The following is a 17,484-nucleotide window of genomic DNA, read 5'->3' as shown; positions in this document are numbered from 1 at the left end:
CTCAATCTCAGCCCCTTTGAGCAATTTTTCACTCTTCCCTGCTCTGTACCTGGGCACTGACTCCAAGGCCAGGCTACTACAGACCTTATAGACCCTGCCACAGGAACCCAACTTACTCCCTATGATTCCTCCAGAGGGAATTTTCTCTGCAATTTTTTTAAGCCTAGGTGTTTAAAGCAGTCACCCAACCCCAATTAGTCCAGCCCCCTTAGGCTGGTAGGCAGATAGTTAATGCACAGGTGGGGCTCTTTGAACAGGCCTGGCTGGCCCAGGCTTCTTGTCCCTTAAAGGAGCAGCCCACCTGTCACAAAGAGTATCAGGAAATTCAAAGGTGGCTTTGCTCTGTACTGTGGCCCTGTGACCAGCACAGGGATGGAGGAGCATAGCCCCAGGCCAGGGAGTGCAAAGTGGATTTAAAACACTATCAGATCAGAAGGGCAGCACTGTACACTGACTGTGCCCAGCAGCAAACAGCTGCACAAGAATCAGGCCTCTAGTGTCTGCCAAATAGTGGCCCAAGAGAGGGAATTTAGAGGCCACTGCAAATCCAATCTCTAAATTCCACTTTCGGGATATGATGCCTGTCTGTCTATTTTTGATGCACCTGGCAACACAGTATCTAGGCACCACAGACAAGATTAAGAAAACCAGTGTCCATCTGGCAGGGCCGTACTCTCCGTTCCTCCCATGATCTGTGCCACTTTCTTACGCGGGATTATCCTGCTGTTTATCTGCCAGGGAAACACTGCCAAGCTGCTCTGCCATCACCATGCCTGGGGAGGATAGTCTGCTCAAAGAGAGGTGTTTGAAATCTGGCCATGAAGGCTCATCCTGATCTCCAGTGGCACAGAATTCCACAGCGGAGGGCGTTCCACTGAGAATGCCCCAGACCTCACCTGGGGCTCCATTAGGTACAATGTCTCCATCAGTCGCAGCTGTCTCGATGTGGTGAGACAGGAATCTGAGATAGTAAGGGCCTAAAACCCCGTGAGGACTACAGAGCATTCTCCTGTTTGGCTAAAGGGGGCATTCAGCACTTTGCCACCTAAAAAGAATCAACTGTATCTTCACTCCACGTCCCACCCCCCACACAGTCACAATGGCTGAGATCCTGTGCTGTTGCAACTTCCCAGTCTGTGCGATCTGGGGGGAGGGCAGGGCTGGCCCATGGGGATGCCAGTCAGGGCTGGCAGGGTTAGTTCTTTTGTGAGGTTTTTGAAAACCTCCTTTTTAAAAAATGTAAAAAGAAAAAAGAAAATTAGATGCCACTTTCTATTAAGGGAACATTCAGACGTTGCTTAAAAACAATTGCTTGCAAGATTAGATAACCATCTAGAATAACTTCTTCTGATGTGTTATTAACCATCTAGTACACACAGTACAGATGTGTCTGCACCATGCTCACAACATCTATTAATCGTCTAGTAACCCTTTATATACTTTTATAAATGATGAACTCTTAAGATTATGAAGTGTGACTGAAAATGCGAAGGAGGAAAATTGCCACCCCCACCCCCGGTTGATGGAATGCTCCACCAGGTCTATCTGGTAGCTGGGACTTCACCACATGAAACAGAATGATAGGAGAATGGGACCCCATGCAAGATGAAACCTCAGGGCTAAACCCTGATGCATGCATCAGCGTGTTTCAGGACAAGACCCCAAACTCAACCCAGTCCAGCTGCCCTCTTTGGACTTACGTGCTGGCCCAGCTGTGTCCATCACAGGAGACATCATGGTATCTGCTGCAGAGAGTTGGCCCCCCAGAGCTAGCCCCTCAGCACACAGCTCAGGAATGGGACTTGGCATATTCCCACACCCAAGTGGCCCTTGGAGAATTCCCATGCCAAGTGCGTCACTGTATCTCTTGGTAGCCATGTGGTCCTCTTGACCAGTTGCTATCATGGATAAGTTCATGGGATGTTTCCGCTTGACTTGGGGATGTGGCAGAGGAGAAGCATGGGTAGCATGGGCCAAGACGCTGTGGAAATCTGGACCTGAGGGAAGCAATGCGGTGGGCATCTCTGACCCTGGATATGCAGCACTGATTTGCTCATCATGCCAGGTATTTGTTTGCTCTTCCATGCAGCCAAGAGGCACTCTTGTGGGCAAGGCTTGTACTCCAGGTAACGGCTGCAGATTCGACAAGGGCAGTTCCCCTCCTGGTGCTTCCTTCCCCAGTGGACAGTGGAGCTCTCTCCTTGCAGAGGCTGGTGGGAGCAGTTGCCGATCAGGTGGAGGTGCACAGCCGCTCCGGCGGAGGGTAAATGAGATGGAGCTCAGCTTCCGTGGTGCCAAACCATTGGCAGTAGTCCACGGAAGGGACCTGGATGAATGGGGAAGAGGGCACAGGATGGGCAGCCCGGGCCTACGCAGCTCCCTTGGGCCTTCAAGCTTAGAGTTAGGCCTGGCACTCACTCTCCCCTTTGCAAGTGGAATCTGCCTTGCGGAGTCCTGGCTGAAGGAGTCAGGGTGGGTTTCCATTCTCAGCTTGGGGCTGAGAGGCGCCGGCCCCCCATCTCCCACCGGCCGGGCCGATAAACCTGGGATGCGACTAGGGCTGGAGCAGGCTCCCAGGGTTGGAATACATCTGCGGAACCTGTGAGGGGAAGGAGTGAAGTCCTTGTCCATCCTAAACTCTTGGCACCTTTATGCTTCCTAAAGAAACAAATTCAAAGGGAGCATCAGTCTTCATCTACAAGGCTTAGTGCTGGCAGAAGGGCTTGGACTGGCTGGGCAGTGACATTACAGGTTTCCCCATGTGCTGTCCTCTGCCAGTGGTCCTCAGCTCTGGCAGATAGCAAGTATAAGAGCTGTCAAGCAGCCTCAAGCCACATGTTTCTGGGCATACACTAATCCCCAGCTGGGCCCAGGAAGAATTTCCCCCACACCCTCCATAACTGTACCATCGGGAGGAAGTGCTACCTTGCCTTTCTCTGCAGTGTCCTGCATCCTGGATACTGATCAGGTGCAGCAGTTCTTAGGTCAAGTCAAAATCAGCTCAAGGAAGGCTCAGATTTACCCAGCCCTTTGTCCTCCTCATCTGATTCTCAGAGAAGAGTCAGATAATGAGAGGGAAATTTAAGAGCTTACCTGGATCTTGGAGCGCAGCAACTGAGGGTAGACTGTCAGCTGGGACCAAGCAGCTGATGTCCCAGATCCCTCAGCTGGTGAAAGGAATATTCCACATTTCTGAGAGGGGGCAGCTGTGACCAAATCTCCCACAGACTGTGTTGGATCCGGCTGAGAAGTTTTAACCACATCAGTGCTTAGCAGGAGCGTTGATCAAAAGATGTTCAGATCTCCTGGCTTCTGTCCTGGCTGATGAAGCCACAGAAAATGCATCAGAGCCCTTCCTCCTGCCATCCATCCTTTCTGATCTCTCTCTCTCCATTGTAGGAAGTTTTTCCCGGCTTTGTTAAAAGTAAGTGGGAGAGAAAGAGACTTGGAGAGCTCGGGGTGGAACACAGCTGGTCCCAACAGCAAGAGGGAGTGGGCAGAGAGTGAATGAGAGCACTCATAAAAAGCCATGCTAGAAACTGAAAAACAAGGACAAGGGAATCAAAAGAGCCTTGAGGCACATGGGAATATTCATGGCTGACATTTCGACATAGCATCTTTCATCTCTAGGATTGCAAAGCACTGTCCAGCCTAGATACACAGGTTTTGTTCACCTACTCACTTCTACGGTGCAGCCACTTCTGGGGAGCAGCAGTTAGAGTAGATTGAAACAGGAAGGGGAGCTCCAGTCAAGAAGGAGAGGGAGTAGTCAGGGGCTGTTGCTCCACCAAGACAAGGAGAGAAGGGGGAGCTGTGTTTTGCCCTATATCTCTCCCACCCAACATTCTCTCTTACCTTAACCTCTGCTGGGGAGGAATGTTGCAGACATTCTGAGCCAGCAACTCTGCATGACAATTTGAGGATAACCATGTTCACCTGACACCAAAGGAAGATTTTTTTAGACCAGCAGAATGCACTGATCAAAGTTAGAATATACCTGGGAGGTTAGGGTTAACACCTCAATCTTGCAAATTTTGCCATAGGATCTTTAAAGAGAATGAGTGCTTCAGTGCCTCGGTTTTATATCTCATCTGAAAAACAGCACCTCCTTCAGCACAGCATCCCCTAGCAACACACTGGGACATTGCAAATATACTACCTAAGATTGAACTATGTCACCTGCTGAGGTCCTGGCATTTCCTGCGGTCCCTGGGTTTTCCTTGGGGATTTTCTCACCAATTTAGCACCGCCCAGCCCCAGCCCTGCTTAATCTATGAACTATTACACAATCTTAAGCCAAGGTGCCATGGTTCTCTTCCCTGATTCAAGCCAAGGTCTAGCAAGGACACTGAGACTCTTAATCTTGGTTCTGGATCTCCCAATGCCCTTTTTGGCTGTGGGTTTCTCAATCTTCATTCTGGTTGTGGAGATTAACATAAAGGTGTGTGAATCTGAGAAAGATGTTTGGAAGGGAACATGCAAGTGTCTGGATTCCCCTCCATTCTCTACCATCCTGCTTTTGTACTGAATGGTGAAACCTTTGCTTCCATCTGGTTTGTCAGCATTCCTGAAAACTCCCACCAATTTCCTCCAAAGTCAGGGCCTGTGCGAGGGACTGGCAAAGCATGAGGCAGGGTAGGTCAGGACAGAGGTGCACTGGCAGAGCTGCGTGAACTGGGGGTCCCCAGGACTGGAGTAACATGAGATGAAGCAGGACCATGAGAAGGGCCAGAACTGGGTGTTTACAAAGAGATGCATCGCCAGGGCTGTGAGTGCCGGGCACTGGATTGATAAGAAGGGGAGCTGTCGGATTTGCATGTATTGTTGGGGGATCCTGAGACTGGAATAGCAGTGAGTGCAGCTGGTTGGGTTACAAGTGCCCTAGCAGCCCTGTACAGAGGGTGCTTTTAAATATATTCCCTATCAATGTGTATAAGCCTCTTCCTGTTATATTTTGCCCTTGTTTGGTTTTCTGGGTCCCTTTGGCTTGGCTTCTCTCTTCAAGCAGTGTGCCTTGCCTGAGTCTAGCTTCAAAGCCTCGGCTGAGCATCCTGGACCACCTCCAGCCTCTGACCTACTTACAGTAACTGGGAGTAACCCCCATCACCATCATCATCCCCTCCCCTACCCACATCCAGCATCGACAGGACACAAGAGCAGCAGGGGGTGGAACAATGAACTGTTTGTGGAGGGCCTGAAAGGCTTGAAATCTTAGCATTACAGCCATTCCTGCCCTGTGACCCTAGCACATTCTTGCATCCCTAACGCTGCATTTCTGGCCAAGGCTGAGTCCATCCACATGACATAATCAGAGGTTTGGATTCCGCAGAGACAGGTGAAATTATCAAAACATGCTGCACTTCTATGTATCGATACAATAACCTCTATACTCCATGTATTACTGAGATGGCACACTATGATCATTTTTATTAAAGGAACAATTTTGTGAACATTTTCAGTTGTTTCTGTTGCACTCAGGTCAAAACAGAACAAAATGCAGTCTTTTTATTTCATCTTTTGTGTTCCATAAAGTCAATCCACAAAGCAAGATACATAGAAAAACAGAATCAAAAAAGGAAAGAAAATAAGGAGGCAAAAGTATGCCATGGCAACCCAGTCGTATAGTCAGACTGACCCTTCTGAATAGATAGACCAACAATCTAAAGCTATGGTGATTCGGAGTTCCTGCAGGCTGTTTTCATGACAAATACTCCAACACAAGAGAAGTTTTAGATTCCTGGACCAGGATTCAGCACATGGAAAATAAGGAGAGAAATGTACTCCTTGTAGTGTAACCAATTACCAACTATAATGGTGATAACTGGATTGTTAGTTATTGAATGCCTGGATTTACATTAAACCAGCACCTGCAGAGGTAGGGGCAGAGAGAAAATATTACCAAGCACTGGTTTTCTAAGTGAATATTATGTTGATTAATTTCTATGGTCCTATGAGAAAAAATTTGAGATGGAAATAGAAGTATTAGATAATCTAGTCCAGTGGTTTTCAAACCGTGGGTCATAACCCAATACTGGGTCCCAGCAGCTCTGGTCAGTACCGCCGACTAGGCGGTTAAAAGTCCTGTTGGTAGTGCTGCCCTGCTAAGGCAGGCTAGGTCCTACCTATTCTGACACTGCGCTGCACCCCAGAAGTGGCAAGCCGCAAGTCTGGCTCCTAGGCTGCCCCCGCCCCAAGCACTGGCTCCACACTCCCATTGGCCCGTTCCCGGCCAATGGGAGCTGGGGGGGGCAGTGTCTGCGGGTGAGAGCCGCAGGGAGCTGCTTGCATGCCTCCACCTAGGAGCCGGACCTGCTGCAGGCCGCTTCCAGGGCGCAGCGCAGTCCGCGGTGCCAGGACAGGCAGGAAGACTGCCTTAGCACCCACCCTGCACCGCTGACCGGGAGCTAGTCAAGGTAAGGTCCTGCCCCAATCCCGAGCCTCATTCCCCTGCCCCAGCCCTGAGCCCCCCCCCCAACCTGGAGCCCCTTCCTGTACCCCAAACCCCTCATCCCTGGCCCAACTCCATAGCTTGCACTCCCAGCCCAGAACCCTGCCCTCCTCCTGCACCCCAACCCCAGCCCTGAGCCCCCCCAAACCTGGAGCCCCCTCCTGCACCCGAAACCCCTCATTCCCGACCCCACCCCAGAGCCTGCACCCCCAGCCCAGAGCCCTGACCCCCTCCCGCACCCCAACCTCCTGCCCCAGCCTAGAGCCCCCTTCCACACCCTAAAATCCTCATTCCTGGCCCCATTCCACAGACCTCACCCCCGCACCCCAATCCTGTGCCCCAGCCCTGAGCCCCTCCCACAACCCAAACCCCTCTGCCCCAGCTCCATTGGGTTGCGGGCATCAACAATTTTATTCAACTGGATCGCCAGAAAAAGTTTGAAAATCACTGATCTAGTCCACTCCTCTCTTGTGGCCAGCGCAGCATTATTTCCAGTCCTATCATTTCTTTCTCTAGTGCTTTTTCCAGTTTAGTTATAAATGTTCCAAGCACTGAGGCTATCCCCCTTCCCTTGAGAGGAACATCCACAGTTGGCTCTCTCTCACTGGGAGGAAATATTTCCTGACAGCCAGCAATTTTCCTTCTGCTTAATTACTCCAAGATATACTCAGACCATCCACCAAGATATACTCAGACCATCCAATACTGAAACGATTGAGATAAAGAATTGGCCTGCATTAACTACAAACATCCTTACCTGACGTCTTGAGCGGGCTGTGACTGCCTGATGTTAGAGGAGAGATTACAGCTTCCTTTTCTTTCTCCCTCAGGAATATTGTTCAAATATTGTTGCCGCCTGTCAATTACTACTGGAGACACCTGTTCTAGGAGCTAGCACATTAAGAATGGCCACAATATTGTGACATCAAGACCACAGGTCAACTCTGAGATGCAATTGCACAGTCGAGAAAATTACCTTTCCAATGACATATGGCACAGCCATCAACTAATCCTACCAGCCTAGAGGATGAAAATGAGATGTTAAGTGACTTGTCCAAGGCCACACAGGAAGTCAGAGGTAGGAATCTCCCAATTCCCTGTCCCATACTTTAGCCTCTTATATCTATGCCTCTCATACCTGCTTAGTTAACTGGGATGCTCAGTTATATGGGTTCTCTGCTCCTGCCTCAGGCAAATATCTTCACCATTAGCATCATTGGGAGATGTGCAAATGGTGACAGCGGCAAAGATGAAGGTCTGAATTCTACCACTTCCCACATCTGAAGTCATGGGAGAATGATAATGAGGGATTCAAAACACCTACTCTGAGTGATCCCTGCTCTGAGCTCGATGGATGAGTCTCCCTTGTGCAAGGGGCCAGTACAAAGCCTATGCACCACTTAAGTCCCTCTTAAGGCCCATAGGGGCTTAAGTGGTGCATAGGCCTTGTACTGAAGGTCAAAAAATATCACGAAGATCCCTGCTAACAGACCTCTAAGGCAGAGGGTAGGGAAACATTCCCCCTGCACTCCAATTCCTTCATATTTGGTAACCTGTTTAATCCCAGAGAGAATAAAAAGCACCCCAAAATATGATGATAAAAATAAACCTCAAGGACAATAAAGCACCAGAAAACTCATGTCTCTATACATATTTTATTACATACACTTATTATATAGACTTTTGACTCGAATGAGAATAAAGTACAAAGTAACAGTGGAAAACACCTGACTGTTAATGCTAATTTCATCAGGACCAGACAGTGCAAAACACACACTGCAAAACAACATCAAACAGACATTTGGCGCTTCTGTTTATTTTAGCTCTTAGGCTAAAGGTGGGGTGTTCACAGTACTGGTGTATCAGACAGATGAACAGAGAGAGGTATCATACAAGTTAAAGATGCAGATACTTGCTAGATCACACGTAGGCCATCCCCCTGCCCATGAAGGATTGTTCCCTAGAGTCTCCAAGGCCTTGTCCAGTCCAGCTTTAACAAGTCCCAAATGACAGGGCTTCTACCAATTCCCTTGGAAGACTATTCCAAGACCTAATGGATCCCACTGTTGGGAAATGTTTTCTCTTCAATTTCAGACAATTAATTTTCTTTCTGGTCAATTTCATCCAGTTAATCCAGGGCCTGGGAGAGGTGGGATTAAAACACTTGAGACTACACACAGAAAATGGCACAGAACAGGAAAGAGGCCCAGAGGATACAGAGAGAGAAATGACGGGTCAATTGGTCCAGCCCCTACTCCAGCAAGACTGTTTCCTAGAGAGTGGGGTCTACGGGAATTCCTTTGCGAGCCAGAATAGGCACACACAGATAGGGCTTCCCCCGCACACTGAAGGTGGGGGCTGTTCCAGACAGTCATTCTGCCTGCCACATCCCATGGAGCATTGGCACGAGACTCAATCACTCATTTCCCTTTTATTTTTTTTTTCTTTTGACTTAGTTTATGAAGGTGAGTGTTCTGCTGGTGAAATACAAGAGCGATTGTGGAGTTCATGCTGGTAACATTCCTGGAGACCGGAGTCCCTCCCACCTACACACAGACACAGAGTTGGAGCACAGTACAAACTCCCCATCACTTCCTGACAACGTACTTCCAACCAGGGCTGGAGGGATCGCCCGTGGTGGAGAGGAGAGGTCAGTCTCTATGGTTCGGTCCTTCCTGACCCTTTCCGTAGGAACAGTTAGACCCATGACTGTAAGTGGGTGGTTGAACTGGCTCCCAGACATCTCTGGAGGGCAGACTCCACCTGTGGGATGACTGCCATACACACAGTAATATGGATTCTTTCATAGAGAGAGAAACTGGGAACACCAGAGAGAGAGAGAGAGAGATTGAGATTTCCTTATCTTGAGTCTTTTCAAAACATGGAACCTCGGTCTTACGGGGATATTTTAATCTGTCCCTGACATCTCTGAGCTCCTGACCTCTAGTACAAAGGTTTTTATTGCTACCCCATTGCTCAACCTGGGGTCCATTTGCATTGGTGGCCTAGCCACCACGTTACAACAGTCAAGGCCCAAGAAGCAGGTCTCTAAGTTGAACTCAGAGACTATGGCTTTATTATTTTGAGTGACCTTTGGGCAATAGATATTGTCAATGTAATTGAGGGCTGCCATTTAACTGTAGTCATACTGAGGAACAAAATCATTACCGGATGATACGGTGATGTTGCACTGTGACATTTGCACCTTCACAGCCTTGATTCAGCAAGGTACTGAAGCATGTAGAACAGGGGTTCTCAAACTGGAGGTCGTGACCCCTCAGGGGGTGGTGAGGCTATTACATGGGGGGTCGCGAGCTGTCAGCCTCTACCCCAAATCCCGCTTTGCCTCCAATATTTATAATGGTGTTAAATATATTTAAAAGGTATTAATTTATTAGAGGGGGGTCGCACTCAGAGGTTTGCTATGTGAAAGGGGTCACCAGTACAAAAGTTTGCGAACCACTGATGTAGGATAACTAGTGTGCGTACATTTAGGCACATGCTTCAGTACCTTACTGAATCAGGGCCCATGTTATGATATCTGCATCAAGATCACCATGTTCCAGTCTGAATGTAGGGACTCAACTGTCTCACATTGACAGACCCAAGAAGGTCCCACCAGTTGGGACCTTGGTGTTGGTGATGATGCCTCATCTGACCAGGGCAGATGAAATGGCCAATAAAGGCCAACGACATTTGCCAGGCGCTGAGGAGAGTTTCCATTTGTACTACAGCCATCACTGCTAACATAAACGTTATTCCCCAAGCAACCCGCAATGACAAGTCACCCACTTAAATCGACATAATATGTTCTCCATCCTTCATTCAGTAATGGATGAAAAAGCTCTGTCAGTTTCCAGTGAAAATTATCACTGGCTCCAAAACTCTCATCCTAGGGACTATATATGCTGTGAGCTGATCCAAGAGCCATGATGGGGGAGGAGCCTGTCTGCACCCCTGCGTCTAATGGCTCTTGCTGCACACTGGAGCCATCACGGAGCGCGGCACTGAACCAGCACCAAGAGCAGTCTGATGGTATGGAATGTACTGAAGTATGTACAAAACAGCAGCACTTTGTGTATGGTATGGAATGTACAGACATGTGCACAATAGGGCAGCAGGGACTGTGTTACAATGGTACAGAATGTACAGAAGGGTGGCCGATAGGGCAACAACGGCAAATATGCAGCAGGATATATCAAAAGGTGGCCATGGCTGGGCTGCACTGGTATGGAATGCACTGACAGTGGTACTGTATGGAATGCAGATAACTGGGCATGATTGGTCAAGACTGGAGTTTTATAATATATTACGTATAGAAATGAGGACAACGGGGTATTAGGGACATGTTAGCATAGAAAGTGAGAAACAGCCAGGGTCACGATGGATCAGCAGAGATACAAAGCACCGTGGAACAGGAGCCAGTGTCTTACTAGAGTTCTAAGCAGGTGTGGCACAGTAGTACCTGCTGGGGAATGCCTCGTGTCCTAGGCTCGGAGTTGGGCCAGTGTTATCAGCTACGATTTGCACGCTATTCGCAATGAAGAAAAAGGTGCTGAATTCCCACTCTCCCATGGAGTCACATTTTCTTACAGTACTTTGTTAGCAAATCAGCCCTAGGAAAGCATGGAGGAAAGTGCAAAAACAGTGTACATATACACATTATATGCTACACAGGTGGGATCTAGAAAGCACAGTCATTAGTAGTGCCCCATCTCCACCTGGCTCAGCATCCCTTACCGGAGATTCACAGTGAAGGGTTCTCCAAGGAGCATTTCACAGTTTTCAGTGTGGATGACAGTCAAGAGGGTGCAGCACCAGAACTGATGCACTAAGGGATCCATTTCAAAAAATGCTGTAGGACAGAGGACTGTACGAGTGCAAGTCTACTCATAATAAAGGACCCTTGATCCCTGGGTCATGGACAGGTGAAGAAGATCCAACGTCTAGTAATGATAAATCCAGAGCCCTGGGTCAAGGAGAGGTGCAAGACATTTCCTGGCAGGATCCACACAGACCTCCTTAACTGAAAATTGCGTGCAAGAATTTAGTGCTCATGAAATTTGATCCTGCTTTGAGCAGGAGGTTGGACTAGATGACCTCCTGAGGTCTCTTCCAACCCTAATCTTCTATGATTCTGTAAAAGTACCAGATTGACAGCCCTGGAGACTGAAGTCCTCTATCCCCCAAACAGGTACAACATGAGCACCAATAAAGCAATCTTTACTCCCATTGCCCGTCCTGTGTGTCTCACTCCTGAGCTAGGAAAATCACCTCTAGGGGTGAGTAGGGAATTCACTCTCCATGGCTCATTCAATCCATGGCATCTCTAATGAGACTCCCAGCACAGATGGCAATTCAGTGGCATTGGTGATTTCTGTGATGTGCACAGTTGTCCATGAAGAACTGGACTGAGAGCCTCCAAATTCATTTTACGTAAGTCACCAAAGAGGTATTTGATGATAACACCTTTCAGATCCTAGCAAATTGGGCTAGATTTAAACCAGTGACCTAGCAGTAAAAGGATCTATGTCCCATATCAAGTCTATTTGTTATCATCTGGTGCCCATAAGAATTTTTTTTAAAAGGTAATGTATAGGTGCAGGTATCCTCTAATGGATAATGAATGACAGAGACCTTTACCTTTGGTGGATCTAAAAATCCAGGCCATGGAGTGGTGCAGGAGATCCTTTGCTGAGTAATGAGTATCTTATCTAGGGTAGACCTGAAAGCCTTGAGTTAACAGAGGAGCACAAACCTTGCTTCAGAAATGGAGAAGAAGAAGGAAAAAAAGAGGTAACTCTGGTGATTAACAGAGACCTGTGTCAGCAAAGAGTGAAACTACCCTTCTTCAGTCACCAGACAGTAGATTCTCTCCTGAGTGAGGAGAAACGTGCATCCAGACCAAACCTTGTTAGCCAGGGCCCACCCAGAAAAGGCTCTGTTTGGGTGTTTTTCTAGAAACACCCTACACACAGAATACTAGACCTCAGGCACCCCAAAGGCAAGGTTATCCCGTATCATCAGTGTTTTCCGAAGATCTCGTTCCATGATCGGCCTTTGCGTCCGCCACTTGTGGGCCTCCTGTAGGCCCGGCTCAAAGTAGTATATGCAAGCTCCGAAGCCCACCAAGATGAGAATGGAGATCATCAGATACACTGGCACAAACCAATCCAAGAAGTGGGGCATGGCTGCTGGAGAAGGGGGAGGGAAACAGATGTAGATGGATTAAGGTGAGTGACAACATGAAACTGATCAGACATAAGGAGACGTGTAGAGATTACCTAACTAAAAGGACCCAGGCCACTCCATCCTCATTTACAGCCCTCCTGCATCCAGTTTAGAACATAGCTTTGCCCTATTTTAATGCCTAGTCCTGCCCTTTAGTACCCTGCTTTGCCCCAGTTTGGCAATCTACTTTGTAAGGTTCAGCACCAATTATGCCCCACTCTGCCCTGGTCAAGCACCATCTTTGCCCCCAGATTGCACTGGGATGTTCTCTAGTCTCCCAGTGTGTACAAACAAAGGCATTCAGACTGCACTGGTTGGGGGGGACTGGATTTTTTTTTTAAATTCTCATTAACATATTCATGTTTTTAACTTCTGCTTTTCATTTGACTTGGTCTCTGACTTCAGATCATTTGCTGGCTGCAATGCATCTAAACTGATGTGAAGTGTTCATAGAATGGGCCTAAAAAGTGGGCCTAAAAGTGACTTACCTTGAACAGCTGATTTTTCTTATCCGAATTCACTCTTGGGTTGCTTGTGATGTTCCCTTTTCAAACCAATATACCCCTAAGAAAGGCAAAACAAGAAGCACTCAACTTACCCAGACACAAAACCCATCACCACTGGCATTAACTATCTGCCTTGTTAGTCTCAACAGAGAGGCCAAGAGCTGAATGGGTTATAGAGACCAAAATCTCCCAGAGTTGCTACATTCACATCAGAATTGAGGCACTTGGCAAAAGAGGGTGGGGAAGTTTGCATGGCTGCTGCTTGTACTATGTCTGATCTGTAAGGCTGTGATTTAGTCACGGAGTCCGTGACTTCCAAAGACCTCTGTGACTTCAGCCAGCACCGGCTGGGAACTGCAGGGTCCTCTGCCGCCTGTGGATGCTGGGAATCGTGGGGTAACCCGGCTGCCCCAAGCCAGTTGGCACCGCCCACCACTCCCAGCTGCCGTGGTAGCAGGGGGGACCCCCACCATTCCTGGACACCGTTCCCGGCTGTGGGAGGCGGCAAGGGAGATCCCTGCCGCTCCCAGCCGCCGCGGGCGGCAGGAGACCATCACTGCTCCTGGCCGCCGCTGGTGGCAAGAGGACTCCCGCTTCTCCCGGCTGCCACATGTGGCGGGGTACTCCTGGAACTCTCTGCTTCCGTGGGTGACGGGGGGGGACACATGGAGTTCCCAGCCACCACAAGCAGCAGAGGGGAACCCCCAGAGCTCCCTGTGGCCACGGGAAGCCAGGTGGACCCCCACAGCTCCCAGCCGGAGTGGGAGGGAGGGAGGAGCCCCGCAGCTTGGAGCCACAAGCGGAGGGGGACCCTGGAGCTCCAAGCCTCCTGGAGTTCCCAGCTCACTCCCCAGGGACAGGTCATGGGCTTCCTTTAATTTTGCATTATTGTCCGTGACTTTTACTAAAAATATCCATGACAAAAATCTTAACCTTACTGACCCATTCTCCAGCACTATAATTCCTGCAACTGTCACCATTCATAGCACAAAGTATTTTACAAACAGTAACAAATCCATTCCCAGGGGCCCCCTGCAAGGCAAGAAAGTATTAGTCTCCCTATTTAAAGCAAATTTATAGAGAGGTGATTTGGTCAAGATCACACAGGACATGTGTCAGAGCCAGGGACAGAACCATCTTTTTGGACTCCCAGTCCCCTCCTCTTACCAAAACACTGTCCTAAGTGTTTTGCAAGCAGGGGTAAAATAAGGAGACCAAATTCAGCCCTTTCCCAAGCAGGACCAACCCCCACCGAAGACAGCAGAGATTGTACCTGCACGTGCCAGCTCTGCATTTTGTGCAGGGGATTTTTGGTTTAATTTTCATTTCTGATCATCATACATTTTGGTGACCAAAACAAAAATCCTCAAGCACAAGAGAAGAGGCTTGGAAAGCAAGACAAACACAGAAAGCATCTGCAGTTAGGCAGAAGTTACAATGGAGACCTATTTAGGGTTGGATTTTCAAAAGCACTCAGCATTGCCCTAACTCTTCTCCCTCTAAAGTCAATGGTAAAATGACCATTGACTTCAACAGGAGTAGAATTAGGCCAATGTTGAGCACTTGAAAATGACACTGTGACAGATACTGCAGTATCTTTGGGGGCCACTGTATTACATTTATGAATGGTTTATGTAAGACTGTGTTACACTCCATGGGGGAAGGTTACCACAGTTTCTCCTGAAGCTAAAAACAGTGGGAGTGATTAAGGCAAGTCATTGAGTCTAAACAGCTCTGCAGGGGTACCACTCCTTGGAATGGTTTGCATATACTCCTTCAAGCTGTGTTTTCTAGGGACTAGCAGACAAAGGGTTTTTTTTATAAGAAGATGATCTTGAACTGACACGGGGCCTTCTTTCGGATCCAGCAAACAGACAGGACCTTTTGTCCAAGAGTTGGAAACACTTTGGCCAACTAGGGCCCCTTAAAACTGATGGGTGACTCTTGATATGTTTAGTGTGTGTTTAAATCTGTTTATTATTTTCTTATGTTTCCTCTGTACTGTTTTTATTTCAAGAATAATTGTGCTTGCTTAGAAATAACTGTGTGGTAACTTGCTACTGCTGGCTACACACTGGTAGTAATCCTCAGAGACTGCTCAGGTTCCAGCCATCAGGCAGACTGGCTTGCTGGGGATATCACAGCGTAAGGCAGGAAGCTGTGCAGCCTTAAATCCCCCAATCAGATGGGAGTGGACAAGGATTCCTGCCAGAGACAGTTGATGGCTGAAGACCTGACTGGGCACTCCTGGAGTGGACCACACAGCAGAGAATACAGGTGCAGTCGCCTTTAAACTGTGACAGTCACATTGAAGAGAGAGTCTGATTATTTTTTGGGGCTTACCACTACACTATTAGCTGCTTATCTCTGTTCCACTCCTTGGGCCTTTCCAGGGTTGGTCGGGGGAGGGGGGAAGATTTGCCACACTAACTTCTGCTGCTACTACTGCCCATCTATCTCTGTCCCACCCCTACCTCCAAACCAGGTGAGACACATTCTCCTCTCTTCCCAGCCAATAATATTCTTACATCATATATCTGTCCTGTGGGCAAAGCAAATGTATGTCATGCCCCTGTGATACTATGTTGCAGCATGATTGTACGGCAAAGGAACGTAATACTTGGAGACACCAAATGATACTCTTATCTTGTTCTGTGTACCAAATCCAGGAAGTTAGCAGTCAAACCTTCCCGACATCCACCCTAACTGATAAGTGGATGGGAATCACTCCTTCTCTTGTGCTGTTCCACAATTTCCCTTTAAATTTCTCTCTCTAGATGTATTAATACACAAAGGACAGTATACTTAACAGCAGATGGTGTGTCATTGCTACTGGGATCTCAAAGAGTTTCTGAAAATCCCTTAGGGATATCCCAAAATTGCTGGCTCAGCTGGATCTGACTGCCAGTCACCCAGGAATATACCTAATTAAAATATCATATAGCATAAAATTAACTAAGGCAAATGCCTTCTTAAGGATGAGACGACTGTGAGAAAATGAAATGTGAAGGGTGTAAATAGTAAGCAGGGAGAGAACTTATTAAGGATGATCCAGGAATATGGCAAAGAGCAATAGGAAGTATCTCAGCAAAGGGGAAATTTAAGATGGCGATCAATACACCTTTTTGTAACAGGGATATCTGCAGTATTAGACTATAGCACCATTTCCTAAGCAAAGTGATGAAAACCCCTCACTCAGTTATTATTCAAAACTGGACAATGCCCTGGAAAATGTGCTGTAGTGAACAATTCTGCATAAACCACAGTGGAGGAATGGACAGGATGTGACCTGACAGATTGCTTCCATCTCTGATTTCTATGACATGTTGAGGGTTTTAGCTAATTTGGTACCATACCGACTGATTTCATATAGTTCTTGTTGATTTTTTTATACTGGAGCAATCAACCAAATCAAATTTGCATAAGAGTGCATATGTGGGACTGCTTTTCCCCTACTTAACCTTTCAGCTCATTTCCCTCAGCTACCAAGATTTCCCCCACCCCACTAGTGCAGAGCAAGTCAGCAGGAAGTGTAAGAGTGAACATGATATTCATTTCAACCCTATGAATCACATTTTTTATCACCTCAGATTCACAGGACTAGATATCAAACCACCAGTGATTCTCACTCACATGCACAGAGATAAACAACAAACTGTCAGATCGGAGACTGGGAAGGAATCTCCCTTCTCCAGTCTTATTCACATGGATCTTGGAAGGTTTCAGAGTAGCAGCCGTGTTAGTCTGTATCCGCAAAAAGAAAAGGAGGACTTGTGGCACCTTAGAGACTAACAAATTTATTTGAGCATAAGCTTTTGTGAGCTACAGCTCACTTCATCGGATGCATTTGATGAAGTGAGCTTTAGCTCACGAAAGCTTATGCTCAAATAAATTTGTTAGTCTCTAAGGTGCCACGAGTACTCCTTTTTTTAGGGATCTTGGAAGTTCATCCATCTTCTAAAGCCTTGAGGGGGAGGGATCAGGTGGGTTTATCCTACATGCTGAGGGATGCACTCATGGATTTCAGTTCTACCTGTCTTTTTTGGTCATGTTCCTACAACTCAACATTTCTGCAACCTCCCTGGCATCTCCATTTCCTTGTCAAGTCCTTGAGCATTTTTTCCCCTTTCTTTCACTTGATTGCCAGCTCCCATCTCGTCATGTCCACTATCCTCTTCACGGAGCCTCTCAACATCCCCCTTAATCATCTAGAGGGGGGGAACCTTTCAGTGACAGGAGGTATGACTTCCTCCTCATACCCTGGAATTAAACAGGTAGTCTCTTCCTCAGCTTCATTTC

The 17,484-nt window shown here is 47.7% G+C and overlaps 2 protein-coding genes across 7 annotated transcripts in view; both read right to left on the bottom strand.

Annotated features, from left to right (window-relative positions):
- The window catches only part of SEPTIN3 (septin 3), a 51,610-nt gene extending 38,367 nt beyond the window's left edge, over window positions 1-13,243 (bottom strand). For 4 of the 5 annotated variants that reach the window (XM_073327223.1, XM_073327224.1, XM_073327226.1 and 1 more), the window contains exon 1: window positions 1,701-2,172. In XM_073327223.1, coding sequence (XP_073183324.1) covers window positions 1,701-2,085 — 385 coding nt within the window. In that variant the 5' untranslated portion in view covers window positions 2,086-2,172. Of the gene's footprint in view, window positions 1-1,700; window positions 2,173-13,167 lie in introns of those variants that run through there. The other variant, XM_073327228.1, reaches the window with a different exon arrangement.
- SMIM45 (small integral membrane protein 45) lies at window positions 8,095-13,248 on the bottom strand. 2 transcript variants are annotated; one of them, XM_073327235.1, is made up of 2 exons: window positions 13,168-13,248; window positions 8,095-12,642 (listed from the first exon to the last, which is right to left on the bottom strand). In XM_073327235.1, exon 2 carries the CDS (start codon window positions 12,635-12,637, stop codon window positions 12,431-12,433), a length of 207 nt encoding a protein of 68 aa, XP_073183336.1. In that variant the 5' UTR covers window positions 12,638-12,642; window positions 13,168-13,248; the 3' UTR covers window positions 8,095-12,430. The 2 variants fall into 2 exon arrangements, with proteins under 2 accessions (XP_073183336.1, XP_073183337.1); XM_073327236.1 differs by having other exon boundaries at window positions 8,095-12,639; window positions 13,168-13,243.
- Between the last annotated feature and the right edge of the window lie 4,236 nt (window positions 13,249-17,484).

Source organism: Lepidochelys kempii, chromosome 1, assembly GCF_965140265.1.
Source record: "Lepidochelys kempii isolate rLepKem1 chromosome 1, rLepKem1.hap2, whole genome shotgun sequence".
NCBI classification, from domain to species: domain Eukaryota; kingdom Metazoa; phylum Chordata; order Testudines; family Cheloniidae; genus Lepidochelys; species Lepidochelys kempii.
Note: the sequence above shows the minus strand (reverse complement) of the source record. Positions and strands in the feature narration are given on the sequence as shown.